Raw genomic sequence first — 12552 nt, forward strand, 5'->3', positions numbered from 1 at the left:
TGGGAGTAGGTTAAGACTTCACCAGGTGGGGTTACGGCCGATTGTTACTGTTTGCTTATTAGTCGTTTTTCTACGGTGAATATCTATTTCTTATGTAATGAGATGGATTGAGTGCTGGCCTGCGAACCAAAGGGTCACCGGTTCGATTCCCAGTCAGGGCATGTGCCTGGGTTGCCGGCGAGGTCCCCAGTTAGGGGGCGTGCGAGGGGCAGCCGATCGCTGCTCCCACCTTCTCGCTCCTGACCTGGCTCACCCCCCCACGCCCAGCCCCCCGCTGACCCAGTTCTTCCTGGAGTGTGGCGGCCTGGTGCGCACAGACAAGAAGCCGGCCCTGTGCAAGAGTTACCAGAAGCTGGTGTCCGAGGTCTGGCACAGGAAACGGTGAGTGGCAGCCCCCGACCCCAGCAGGGGCATGGGGACGGGGGTTTCCTCTCAGCCGCTCCACCGAGCACTCCCCGGGCATCCGGCCCGTCCTGATTACGGCAGCCCTGCCAGGTGGAGGTCATGGCCAGCCCTGTCTCGTGAACTGGGGGGACCGACTCTCAGGGAGACCGAAGTGTCGGCTCAAGGTCACAGAGAGACAGAGCCGGAATCTGCACTTGGTGCTGACCCAGCCGGCAGCCTCGTCACAGCTGCACGCGTGCCGGGCCGACCCCCACCGTGACCTCTCGCAGGTCGCAGCCACCACCGTGCGCGTAGGAAGGGACCTCCTACGTGGTGGCGGGCACTTCCGCTTGGCATGAAATGAATGTAAACACCAAAAGCTCAGATTAGACCCGTTTCTCCAGAAAGAGTCAAAATTGGGAATAATTTAAAGTGAGGACACAGAAACGTATTAACTGCAGAAGCAGATTCTGAAGCAGCCTGATGCGATGCAGTTGCACTTGCGTAAGAAGCCGGGTTGGTTTGAGTGTGTGCAGTGAGTGTGATTTTGTGTGTGCGTCCGTATTTTCGCAGAAAGTCTAGAAGTCTCAGTGGTAGTTATCTCTGGGTGTCGTCATTGGGGGCAGTTCGTTTGTTTGTTAGGCTTTTCTGAGATTTTAGATTTTTCTCCTTTCCTCTTCAATGACAGTCGGCATCCGTAGCGCGGGAGTGTCGGGCGAGCCGCATCGTGGTTAGACACGCACGTAACGTACGGAGTGCTTCTCCGTCCCCCGGTAACTCCAGTGCCCGCCGGGCACCATACAGAGTTACGGGAACATCGTTGCCTGTGTTCTCCCTGCTGTACTAGACTCCTCAGTAACGAGCACGTGTTACCTTTGCAGCTAGAAAAGCCACACTAGCTGCTTCAGAGTGAAAAGTAGGCACGTCACGGACTAGCAGGAAAGGATGCCACCCGGTTAGAGGCGTGTGAGCCTGCTGGGGCTCCCGGTGGGCCCCCACCTCCCAGAGGGGCGGGGAACCCCGCGCCGAGTCTGATCCCGCCCCGCGGCCGGCGGGCCACCTGCGCTCACGGTCTGGTCTCCCCACAGCCCGAGCTACGTGGTCCCCACCAGCCTGTCCCACGGCATCAAGTTGGTCAACCCGATGTTCCGAGGCTACGCCCAGCAGGTAGGCCGTCTGAGCCGCCCCGGGGACACCCCGGGCCGTGACCTTCCGGGCCTGGCTTTGAAGCCACGACCAGCGTGGAAAACGGGAGCAGAGGCTGAATGGTGCCCCAAGGAGGGCCCTCTCTCTGCCTGAGCCCTTCACGCTGAGGACTTAGGGGCCCTCTAGTGCCCTGCTGGGGGTCTCCCCACTTAACAGACAGGGAGACCGAGGCTCAGCGGCCAGGTCACTCACCCAGCTTACCTGGCAGGTACGAGGTGCAGGAAAGCACGCCTTGGGCGGTCCGTCTCCGAGTGCGGGGGCCTCGGCACCGCGTCCCAAAACGGCACAGGGTTCCTCGTTTTCCACACCTCAGGCCGAGTCTCCCTGTGATTCAAGCCAGCATTTCGTACGAGTTTTGTAACCCTGGAGACCCCCGTTGAAACCGCGGTGCTCTGTGGCGTGCAGTGAGGGGACCGAGACCCCGCAGACTGCACTGCACATGCATCTCAGCCCGGGTCTGAGCCGGTCGCGCGGTCCAGGTCCCTGCCCCGCACTGTCGCTCGGCTGGGGTTCCCTGCTGGGGTTCACTGCTGGGCTTGCGGGGGCCGCTGGGCCTGCCTGGGCTGCAGTTCCTGCTGCGGGCACTAGGGGGCCAGGAGCAGTCACGTGAGGGATGCCTCCGGCCCCTGCCGCCCTGCCCCCATCCGTTCCCAGGCTGAGGGCTGCTGGGCCGCTCTCCGCTCACACCCTCGGCTGGATGAACGCCGGGCTCCCGGCTGAGAAGCCCGGCGCTGCCCCACCATCACCCTGTTTGGAGAGGGACGATGTCCACACAGTGACCAGAACCCAGCATCCACTGTTTATTAAGCGGTCACTCCCTGCCACATAGGTGCAGCCCTGTGAGTTGAGAGGTACCCCACAGAACTCTCTTCGGGGGGGGGCCCTGTCCTCACCCCCACGTTATCGGTGAGAAGCTGAGGCTCAGAGAGGTTCCACAACTCCCCCAGGCCACCCAGCACGGAGAGGCAGGGATGGGAGTCAGGCTCACTGAGCCGTCCCATCCCAGGAGCTCAGTGAGGACGGAGCGCAGTGGGGCCACCCTGCTCGCCGCTGCCTGACACCCCCCGCAGCAAGGGACGTTCCTGGGTCTCAGCGTGGACACAGCTGCGGGCCCCACGGTGGCCAGGGGATGCTGTCTGCCCTGCTCCCGCCTGGCTTGAGATCCCAGCGACGGGCACAGAGTCCTTTCGCTAAAAGGAAGACCCAGGAAGAACAGTGGATGGTGGATGAGGAGGGCCGGGTTCTTAAAGGGCCGGCCAGAGCCGCTGGCCAGGCACAACCGCCTCCACTCCGCTCCCCGACTCAAGACGAGGCTGTGCTTAGCGGGCCGCCCTTCCCTCTGCTGGGGCGGAGGGGAGAGGCCACCCTCCCCGAGTCTGGCGTGAGCCTTCGGGAGCGAGGCTGGTCTGGTCGCCACGCGCCGCCCACCTCATGCGGTCAGCAGCTGGGCGCTGCTTCTGACGTCTGAGTCAGGGACTGGGAGGGACAGAACGGGACCTTGAACCCTGTGGCTCAGCGAGGTGCCCCCAGCTGTGGGAGGCCAGCCGCCCGCACCATCTCCAGGCCTTTCAAAGCCACACACCCTGTGTGCGCACCGCTGGAGACGGGGCTCAGGGACAGGCTGTGCCCGCCCGCGGCCTCGCCGCTCCGGCTTCCCGCTGGGCTGGCAGCGTGGCCACAGAGCAGTCGGAACAGAATCCTCGATACTGGGATTTGAGACCTGGAGTGACAGCTCAGTCTGAGTCACGCCAGGTGTGCAGGGAGGTGACACCCTGTGCTCCTGCCGCAGGTCGCCTTGGCACGGGAAGGTGGCCCCCCCGGGCGCCGGCAGGACTGAGAGAGCAGGGAGAACCGGAGGCAGGCGGTGCAGGACGCGGGCGGCCTGGCCTGCAGGTGGCGCTGCTCTCTGCGGAACTCTGCGGAGCCCTCCCTGCACCGGCTCCTTCAGTGTCGGAGCCTGCCCCCAGGGCCCCCTCTGTCAGGGAACAAGGTGGCCTTAGTGACAAGGTGAACGTGACAGCTCTGCTCTCTCCCGCACGGAGTGGGCAGCAGCGTGACAGTTGCTGGAGAGCGTCAGCTGGGGGTCAGATGGACGCAGCAGGGACCTCGGCTCTGCCCACCCGCAGCTGCTGGGTGACCTGGGAGGGGCGCCCGGCCCTCGGGGGTTGGGACGGAGGGCGGTGGAGGCCCCTGTGAGGGGCCAGTCAGTGCGTCTGCCCCAGGCTCCGGCCAGGACGGCTCGGTGCCTGGCTGGGCTCCTGGGCGCCAGAAGCAGCCGGGGGCTGGTGGCCGGCTCCCCCCGACCCTGGGGAGGCCCCCGCTGATGCTGACGCCCCCCCCCCCCGCCCCGTTCCAGGACACCCAGGAGTTCCTGCGCTGCCTGATGGACCAGCTGCACGAGGAGCTCAAGGAGCCGGTGGTGGCGGCGGCGGCGGCCCTGGCGGAGGCCCGGGACTCAGACTTGAGCGACTCGGACGAGAAGAGGGAGGGCGACCGGAGCCCGTCGGAGGACGAGTTTCTGTCCTGCGACTCCAGCAGCGACAGGGGCGAGGGGGACGGGCAGGGCCGCGGCGGCGGCGGCTCGCAGCCGGAGGCGGAGCTGCTCATCGCGGATGAGGCGGGCCGCGCCATCTCCGAGAAGGAGCGGATGAAGGACCGCAAGTTCTCCTGGGGCCAGCAGCGCACCAGCTCCGAGCAGGTGGACGAGGACGCCGACGTGGACACGGCCATGGCCGCCCTCGACCGCCAGCCGCCGGAGGCTCGGCCGCCGTCTCCACGGCCCGCCAGTCCCTGCCGCACACCAGGTACCAGCTGGCCACTCGGGGAGCCCCAGCCGGGGGTCTGGCGCCCCCTGCGGGCCAAGCGCTGACGCTCAGTCCTGCCACCACCGTGGGGGGGGGGGGGGTTCCTAGCCCGAGACCAGCTGCTGGGGGAGAGAGAGGCTGAAGTCAGACCCCCGGAGCTGACAAAGCTGGCGTGGGATTCGGGCTCGCCCCAGAACCCTGAGCCTCCCCTGCGCACATGCAGTGTTGTTGCGGGGGGGCGGGGGGGTGTTTCAGGCCCCGGTCCCTCTAGGAGGGGCTGGCGGGTCCCCTTCCCGACCACACCCCGGAGCTGAACCCGGCATGGCGGCCGGGCCCAGCACAGCGCCCGCTTTGTCCCCAGAGCCCGACAACGAGGCCCACATGCGCAGCGCGTCTCGGCCCTGCAGCCCTGTCCACCACCTCGAGGGCCACGCCAAGCTGGCCGGCAGCCCTCCCCGCGCGAGCCCCGTGAGGGTGGGGCCGTCCTACGTGCTCAAGAAAGGTTCGGAGGGTTCGGCGGGGAGGGGAGGTCCGTGGGGCATCACACCGAGCTGGGGGCTGGGGGCAGAAGTCAGGCCCGTGGCGGCGTTTCCGAGGGCCCGCTGCCGGGGTTCTGCCCCTCGTGCGGCATCTCCCAGTCCCCCTGACACCACCGTTACCCAAGAAGGGGAGCCCCACCTTCCAGACCGTGACCGGGGCACCGAGCGGTCAAGACCTAGTCACACAGCTCAGATTTGCTCCCCCCTGTCCTGGCCAAACCAGCCCCAACTCCTGCCCCCGCCCCTGCCCCTGCTCCTGCCTGCAGCGGGGGCTGCACCCAGCTCCCTGCTCTGCCCGCAGCCCAGGTGCTGAGCGCCGGCAGCCGGCGGCGGAAGGAGCAGCGCTACCGCAGCGTCATCTCCGACATCTTCGACGGCTCCATCCTCAGCCTGGTGCAGTGCCTCACCTGTGACCGGGTGAGGGCCCTGCAGGGGGGAGGGATGCTCCGGCTCCGGTTCCAGCGGCCTCGGCAGTCCTCCCTGGGGTGGGGGCGGGGAGCGGGTGCTCCGCCTGGAGCCCCTGCCTCTCCCGAGGACCCTGATCGGGGAGCACCCGTGTCCAGTGTCCAGGAGCTGAGCGGCTGGCCCTCTGCCTCACACCGGCCAGCTGGTGGCTGGGACTCAGGGTACAGACTCTGGCTGGTCTGAGCAGGGCGGCATTCTGGAAGGTGGCCTCCCAGGCTGACCTTTAACCCCACAGGTGTCCACCACGGTGGAGACATTCCAGGACCTGTCACTGCCCATCCCCGGCAAGGAGGACCTGGCCAAGCTCCACTCGGCCATCTACCAGAACGTGCCCGCCAAGCCGGGCACCTGCGGGGACAGCTACACCGCGCAGGGCTGGCTGGCCTTCATCCTGGAGTACATCCGACGGTACGCCCCTCTCCCGCCCGCTGGGGACACTCGCGCGCCCCGCCCCGCCTCCCTGGGACTTAGGGCCCGGGCGGGCGGCAGACCTGAAGCAGCAAACGCCAGGCGTTAGCAGGGGTGAGGGCAGAGTTCAGAAGGGAGCTGTAGGCTGAAGGGTGCGTGGGAGTCATCGAGGTGGGGTGGGGGTGCCCCTCGTCCACAGGGTGACAGCCTGGATGGGGTGGGTCGTGGGGCTGGACAGCAGGTACCCACAGGTGTGACCAGGCAGCAGCTAGAGAGGAGGGTGGCGGCTCTGGCCCCAGGGGGAGGGCAGTGGCGGCTTCCCACAGCCCCCACTGTGCCCTGGCACCCGGCATGGGGAGCATGTGCCATGACCAGAGGGCAGCCAGCGTGGCCAGGCCCCTCCACAGCTGAGCAAGGTGAGGCTCAAGGACGCTGACCTGCTGGCCGGTGGTCCCAGGCGTCTGGCTCCAGACCTCTGTCCACTCCGCTGCCTGGGCCACGACGCAGGCCTCGGGGCACGCCTCAACTCCCCCCTTCTGTTTCCATAGGTTTGTGGTATCCTGTACCCCCAGCTGGTTTTGGGGGCCGGTCATCACCCTGGAAGACTGCCTCGCCGCCTTCTTTGCCGCCGATGAGCTGAAGGGTGAGTGGACCGGGCTGGCGTGGGCTCCGAGGTTTCTGGGGCTGCCCCGCTGAGGTCCCCCACTCCCCTCCAGGCCAGGCCCACGGCCAAGTGTCCTCCCAACGCTCCCCCCTGCAGCTCCCTGCTTTCCTTTCTTTCCAATGTGGCGGACAAAAATGACACGCCTTAATTTTGCACATCCTTGATTATCGGTTAGCTTGAACATTTTTTATGAAAGAACGTTGGCTGTCGGTGTTTCCTATGTTGAGATTTCCCACGTCCATCCTTGGCCTGTTTCTCCGCTGGGTCTGGCTAGGACTTGCAGCACGGTGCTGAGCCGGAGTGGCGAGAGCGGGCACCCCTGCCTTCTCCTGGTCGTAGAAGAGACGCTTTCGGCTTCTCCCCGTGGAGCCTGAGGTTGGCGTGGGCTGTCACACACAGCCTGCGTCGTGCTGTGTCTTCTGTGCCAGTCTGCTGCGACCCTTCATCACGAAAAGATGGGCGCTGAAGTTCGTCAGGGGATTCTTCTGTCCCTACTGACGGGATGGTGTCATTTTATCCTTCATCCTGTTGAGGTAGTGTATCGTGTTTCCTGATTGGCGTGTCGAGCCATCCTTTATCCCAGGGATAAATCCCACTTGACCGTGGTGCACGATTGTTTTTAACGTGCTGTTGAATTCGGTTGGCTAGAATTTTGTTGAGAATTTTTCCGTTTATCTTCATCAGGGATATTGGCTTGTAGTTTTCTTATAGTTGCCTCACCTGGCTTTGGTATAAGGGTAACGTTAGCCTTGTAAAATAAGCTTGGGGCCTTGGCTGGTGTGGCTTCGTGGACTGAGCACTGGCCTGCGAGCCCAAAGGTTGCTGGTTTGATTCCCGGTCAGGGCACATGCCTGGGTTGCGGGCCAGGTCCCCAGTAGGGGGCGTGAGAGAGGCAAACAATGTATGCTTCTTTTCCTCTCTCCTTCCCTTCCCCTGTCTCTAAAAATAAATAAACAAAATCTTGTAAAAAAAAATGAGTGTTGGAGTGCTGCTCCCTCTTCAGTTTTTTTGGAAGAGTCTGAGGGAGATGGGCATTATTCTTCTTTAAAGGTTTGGCAGAATTCACCTGGGCTTTCCTTTGTTGGCAGGTGTTTCCGTCGCTGCTCCGACCTTCTCGGTCGTTACTGGCTGGCTCAGATGCCCCCTCGCTCCCTGGTTCAGCCGCGGCAGGGTGTGCGCCCCTGGGCGTTTATCTTCTAGGTTGTCCGGTGTGTCGGCGTGGCCTCTTCCGGCCCTTGGTGTTTCCGTGGTATCAGCTGCAACGCCTCCTTTTTCAGTTATAATTCTGTTTGTTTGAGTCCTCTCTTTTTTCTTGGTTAGTCTGGCTAGAGGTTTGTTAGTTTTGCTTATCTTAAAAAAAACCCTCTTGCCCTGGCTGGCGTAGCTCAGTGGATTGAGCCCAGACTGCAAACCAAAGCATCGCAGGTTCGATTCCCAGTCAGGGCACATGCCTGGGTTGCAGGCCACGGCCCCCAGCAACCGAACATTGATGTTTCTCTCTCTCTCTCTCTCTTCCCTCTCTAAAAATAAATAAATAAAATCTTTATTAAAAACCCTCTTAGTTTTATCGATGCTTTCCCTGCTGTCTGGTGTGCTTCGTCCCCTTCCACCTACTCTCCGCCGTCTCCTGCGTTCTGCTAACTTCGGGCCTGGTTTCTTCTTCTTTTTCTAATTCCTTGAGGTTTGAAGACAGGTTGTATATTTGAGGGTTTGTTTGTTCGTTTGTTGGGTAATGTAGGCATTTGTTGCCATAAAATTCCCTCCTAGGACCGCCCTCGCTGCATCCCATTGGCGCTGGTATGTCGCACATTCCTTTTCACTTGTCTCCAGATACTCTCTGAGCTCTCTTCGGATTTCTTCTTCGCCCGTTGGCGGCGGTTGGTTGCTGCGGTGTTTTATTACAGTTTTCCCTTCCTCACTGGCTTCCAGCCGCATGCCGCTGTGGCTGGAAATGACACCAGACGAGCTTTCTGCCTCCTGCCGTTTGTTAAGGCTGGCGCCGTGGTCCAGCGTGTGGTTGGTCCTGGAGAAAGCGTGTGCTGTTGCTGCCGGCCGGAGCGTCCGGTGCGCCTGCCGGGTGTGTGTTCGCTGTCAGGTCTGCGGGCCGGTCTGTGGTCCCTGTCGACGTCTTGGCGGGCACTGTGTGTGCGCTCAGGTGTCCGGTGTGCGGAGCGGAGCACGGAGCACCCACTGCCATGTTGCTGCCCGTTTCTCCCGTCGTCGTCATGTGTGTTTGAAATAGGCCGGCGTCCAGGGTCGGGCCACCGTATGTTTGCAACGGTCCCGTCCTCTCGATGCATTGACCCTTTATCGCTGTAGCAACCCTCTTCGTCTCTCAGAACCGATTGTCCCTGATGGTTCACCCGCTCTGAGTGTGGCCGCTCCTGCAGTTTCAGGGACGATTTCCCCATCCTCCGCTCCCAGCCTGGGTGCCCCTTAAGTCTCGGGTGGGCAGGCGTGGGCTTGTGCTTCTGAAGCTCCAGCCGCCCGCCCTTCCGCTGACCCGCGCCCGTCTCTCCCCGCCCTAGGCGACAACATGTACAGCTGCGAGCGCTGTAAAAAGTGAGTGTGTGCGTGCGGCCACCCCCGCGTCCCGCCTCGCCCTCCGGGGCCCGCGTGTGGTCCGCATGCGACACCCGGGGCTCCCCAGGAGGACCTCACCGAGGTGGCCGGGGTGGGAGGGACGCTCGTCTGGCCCGCAGCCACCGCACCGGGAGGCTCACTGTCCTGCCGGCCTCCCCCCCCCCCCCCCAGGCTGCGGAACGGGGTGAAGTACTGCAAGGTGCTGCGCTTGCCCGAGGTGAGTGCGGCCACCCTGCCGGGCCCCTCCACGCTAACGGGTGGGGGCCTGCCGGGAGGGTCTGGCGGAGGGACAGGGCCCATTGTCACTTCGGGACTCGGCACCCCCTCTCTCGTGGCCTCAGCTCCGGTGTCACCCGGAGGCAGGGGCAGGGGGCGCGGAGGCCTCCAGCTGGAGTAGGCAGCTGCGAGGGGAGGGGGCCGGTTGGCGGGGCGTCAGGGAGGGCCTTTCTGCGGCGGTGGCGGCTGCATGAGCCCGGAGGATGTGGGCTGGTGTGGGCTGGTGTGGGCTGGCGTGGGCCTCGTGGGAGGAGGGCCCGGCAGGACCAGGTGGGCAGATCCCCGCGGCAGCCAGGGGCGCAGCCGCACCAGGGGAGGCCCGGGCGGCACGAGCAGGGGCGCGTGGCCCTGGACGAGGGGGCGGGGCCGGGCCAGTGCGGAGGGCGGGAAGCCTCGGTGGAGGAGCTTGCAGAGAGGCGGTGCCAACAGACCCGGGGGTCGGGGTTTGGGGACAGTGATCTCCACGGGCCAGGCCGGTGACAGCCGGCTCCCTGTGCAGCCGGCTGCTCTCAGTTCCCGGGACGGCCGGCCCCCCTTGGCAGCTGTCCCCAGTACCGCGGCTCAGCCCACCTCCTGCCCGCCCCCCCTTCCGGTGGGCCTTCGGGAGCCCAGCCGGCTGCTGCGCGGAGTTCTCCCGGGCGTCGCTCAGAGTCCGAGGGCGCAGCCCCTCGGGGGCCTGGTCCGGGTTAGGCTCCAGCCGCTGCGCTTCTGGCTTCCACTCGATGACAGGGCGTCAAGCAGCGGGCTAGTGGGTGTCCCGGGGGCCTGCCTCCAGGCCCCTGTCCGGGTGGCCGGAGTCGCAGGGCCCCCTGGCCAGCCCCGGAACGAGCAGCCCTCGGCTCTTCCCCCCAGATCCTGTGCATCCACCTGAAGCGCTTCCGGCACGAGGTGATGTATTCCTTCAAAATCAGCAGCCACGTCTCCTTCCCCCTCGAGGGGCTGGACCTGCGCCCCTTCCTCGCCAAGGAGTGCACGTCCCAGATCACCACCTACGACCTCCTCTCCGTCATCTGCCACCACGGCACGGCAGGCAGTGAGTCCGGCAGCCCCGCCCGGCCCCGCCCCGCCCCCGCTCGGCCCCGCCCCCGCGGTTTCCGTAACCCTGCGCCTCTCCCCGCCCAGGCGGCCACTACATCGCCTACTGCCAGAACGTCATCAACGGGCAGTGGTATGAGTTCGACGACCAGTACGTCACCGAGGTCCACGAGACGGTGGTGCAGAGCGCGGAGGCCTACGTCCTGTTCTACCGGTGGGGGCCTGGGCGGGCGTCGGGGCGGGCGGCCTGGGGCTGGTGCCCCTGAGCTGGGCGCTGGACGGGGTGGGGGTCCCGGGAGCCCAGGCCCAGCCCTGGGGGCCCCTAAGCCTCCCCGCCCCGCCCCGCCCAGGAAGAGCAGTGAGGAGGCGGTGCGGGAGCGGCAGCAGGTGGTATCCCTGGCGGCCATGCGGGAGCCCAGCCTGCTGCGGTTCTACGTGTCCCGGGAATGGCTCAACAAGTTCAACACCTTCGCGGAGCCGGGGCCCATCACCAACCACACCTTCCTCTGCTCCCACGGAGGTGCGGGCGCCTTCTCCGCCAGGGGGGGCAGGGGAGGGCAGGGGAGGGCGCGTGTGGGGGGCGAGCCCTGACCCCGCCCTCCCTGCGCCTTCCGCCGCAGGCATCCCGCCCAACAAGTACCACTACATCGACGACCTGGTGGTGATCCTGCCCCAGAACGTGTGGGAGCACCTGTACAACAGGTGAGACCCCCCCTGGAGGGCGCCCGCTCCTGGGGGGGAAGGGAGAGCAGGGCAGGGCCTGCCCCCCTCCCCTCGGGCAGCGGCCGCACAGGGGCAGTGGCAGGGCGGTCCGCGGGCTGTGTCTGCATCAGGGGAGACGTCGTCGGTGGGCGTCCAGTGGGCCCTTCCAGTCACGAGGGGCAGCAGACCGGCCCAACAGGAGCCAGCACGTCGGGTAGTCCTGGGGGAGCTGACCGCCGGGAGACTGGCTGGCGCACCCCCCCCCCCCCCACCACCATACCTGGCCCATGTGGCTCAGGGCTTGTGGTGCCTGGGCCCTTCCAGTTCAAGCTCATCAAGGCCAAGAGCCGGTGGCTCTCCTGAGGACCTGCCCAGGCCCTGGTCACAGCAGCGGGGCAGGCCGGGTGTGCCACAGCCTCGGGGGAGGGGTCAGGCAGGTGCACAAGGGGAGGCCACGGGGCTCGGGCTGCCCCGGCCTCTGTGGGACTGGCTTTGCCCCATCCACCTGCAGGTCGGGTGGGTGGGACGGAACCCCACAGGAGATGCACCCCAAATCCTGCGGGGTCCATGCTCCTACCTGCAGCAGGGTCTATAGCACCCCCAATGATGTCCTCAGGGTCCGGCCAGGCCCCGTTAGCCACCACAGCCCCGGCCAGTAGCCAGGAAAGGAAGTGAGAGTGTTGACGTGTCCTTCGGCCTTGAAGCAGATACTGTGACGCACTGGCCCTGGGGCAGGCGCCCCGCTGGGCACCACGGGCTCTAGGGCATGCCGGTGCCCTTGTCCGTCTGGTGCGGGAGACAGACGAGTGAACACACTGGGTGCAGGGCACCCAGGGGAGCAGCACCAGGAGCCACCCCGGGTGGGGAGGGTTGGGGGAGTGGACCGCAGTCCTCGCCCTCCAGCCAGCTCCCAGCTGGCCCCGCGGGGCCACCCCTCAGGCTGCGTGTGTCTCTCTGTGCCTCCCCGCCCGCCCCGTGCAGGTTTGGGGGCGGCCCTGCCGTGAACCACCTCTACGTGTGCTCCGTCTGCCAGGTGGAGATCGAGGCGCTGGCCAAGCGCAGGCGGATTGAGATCGACACCTTCATTAAGGTGCATGCAGGTGCGGGTGGCAGGGGGGAGCCGGGCCCCAGCCTCTGCTGGGGACCCGAGTCAGTGTGTTTGGTGGCTGTGTTCTGTGGGCGATCAGAACATTTAGGGTATTTGCTGGCAGACAGGCTGGGTTTGGCAAGGTCAGGTGCATGCACTTGGCGCTTGGCACGCCGTTATTAAGCAGTTGTTGCAGGAAGAGGGTGCTGCTGTTCGGGCTGTGGCATGTGTCACGGGAGGGTTAGTGGCATCCCTGGCCTCTGAGCAGTGCTGGTGACAGCCAAGGTCACCTCCAGCCAGGGGCCGGTGGTTCCTGGAGGACAGGGTCCCTGCTGAGAGCAGACTGGCGTGGAGACAGCGCTCAGTGCACAAAGCAGGCCGCACAGCCGGGCCAGTGCC

General features: G+C 65.3%; 1 protein-coding gene across 3 annotated transcripts in view; it reads left to right on the top strand.

Moving 5' to 3' along the window:
- Positions 1-12552, top strand: part of USP20 (ubiquitin specific peptidase 20) — a 32511-nt gene that overhangs the window by 16194 nt on the left and 3765 nt on the right. For 2 of the 3 annotated variants that reach the window (XM_036022355.1, XM_028527054.2), the window contains exons 9-22: positions 268-381; positions 1473-1551; positions 3947-4394; positions 4756-4896; positions 5235-5350; positions 5634-5806; positions 6355-6449; positions 8999-9032; positions 9225-9270; positions 10182-10362; positions 10452-10578; positions 10715-10884; positions 10985-11066; positions 12048-12156. In XM_036022355.1, coding sequence (XP_035878248.1) covers positions 268-381; positions 1473-1551; positions 3947-4394; positions 4756-4896; positions 5235-5350; positions 5634-5806; positions 6355-6449; positions 8999-9032; positions 9225-9270; positions 10182-10362; positions 10452-10578; positions 10715-10884; positions 10985-11066; positions 12048-12156 — 1915 coding nt within the window. The remainder of the gene's footprint in view (positions 1-267; positions 382-1472; positions 1552-3946; positions 4395-4755; positions 4897-5234; positions 5351-5633; positions 5807-6354; positions 6450-8998; positions 9033-9224; positions 9271-10181; positions 10363-10451; positions 10579-10714; positions 10885-10984; positions 11067-12047; positions 12157-12552) is intronic. The other variant, XR_004902378.1, reaches the window with a different exon arrangement.

The sequence above is a fragment of the Phyllostomus discolor genome, chromosome 3, assembly GCF_004126475.2.
Source record: "Phyllostomus discolor isolate MPI-MPIP mPhyDis1 chromosome 3, mPhyDis1.pri.v3, whole genome shotgun sequence".
Lineage (NCBI taxonomy): Eukaryota > Metazoa > Chordata > Mammalia > Chiroptera > Phyllostomidae > Phyllostomus > Phyllostomus discolor.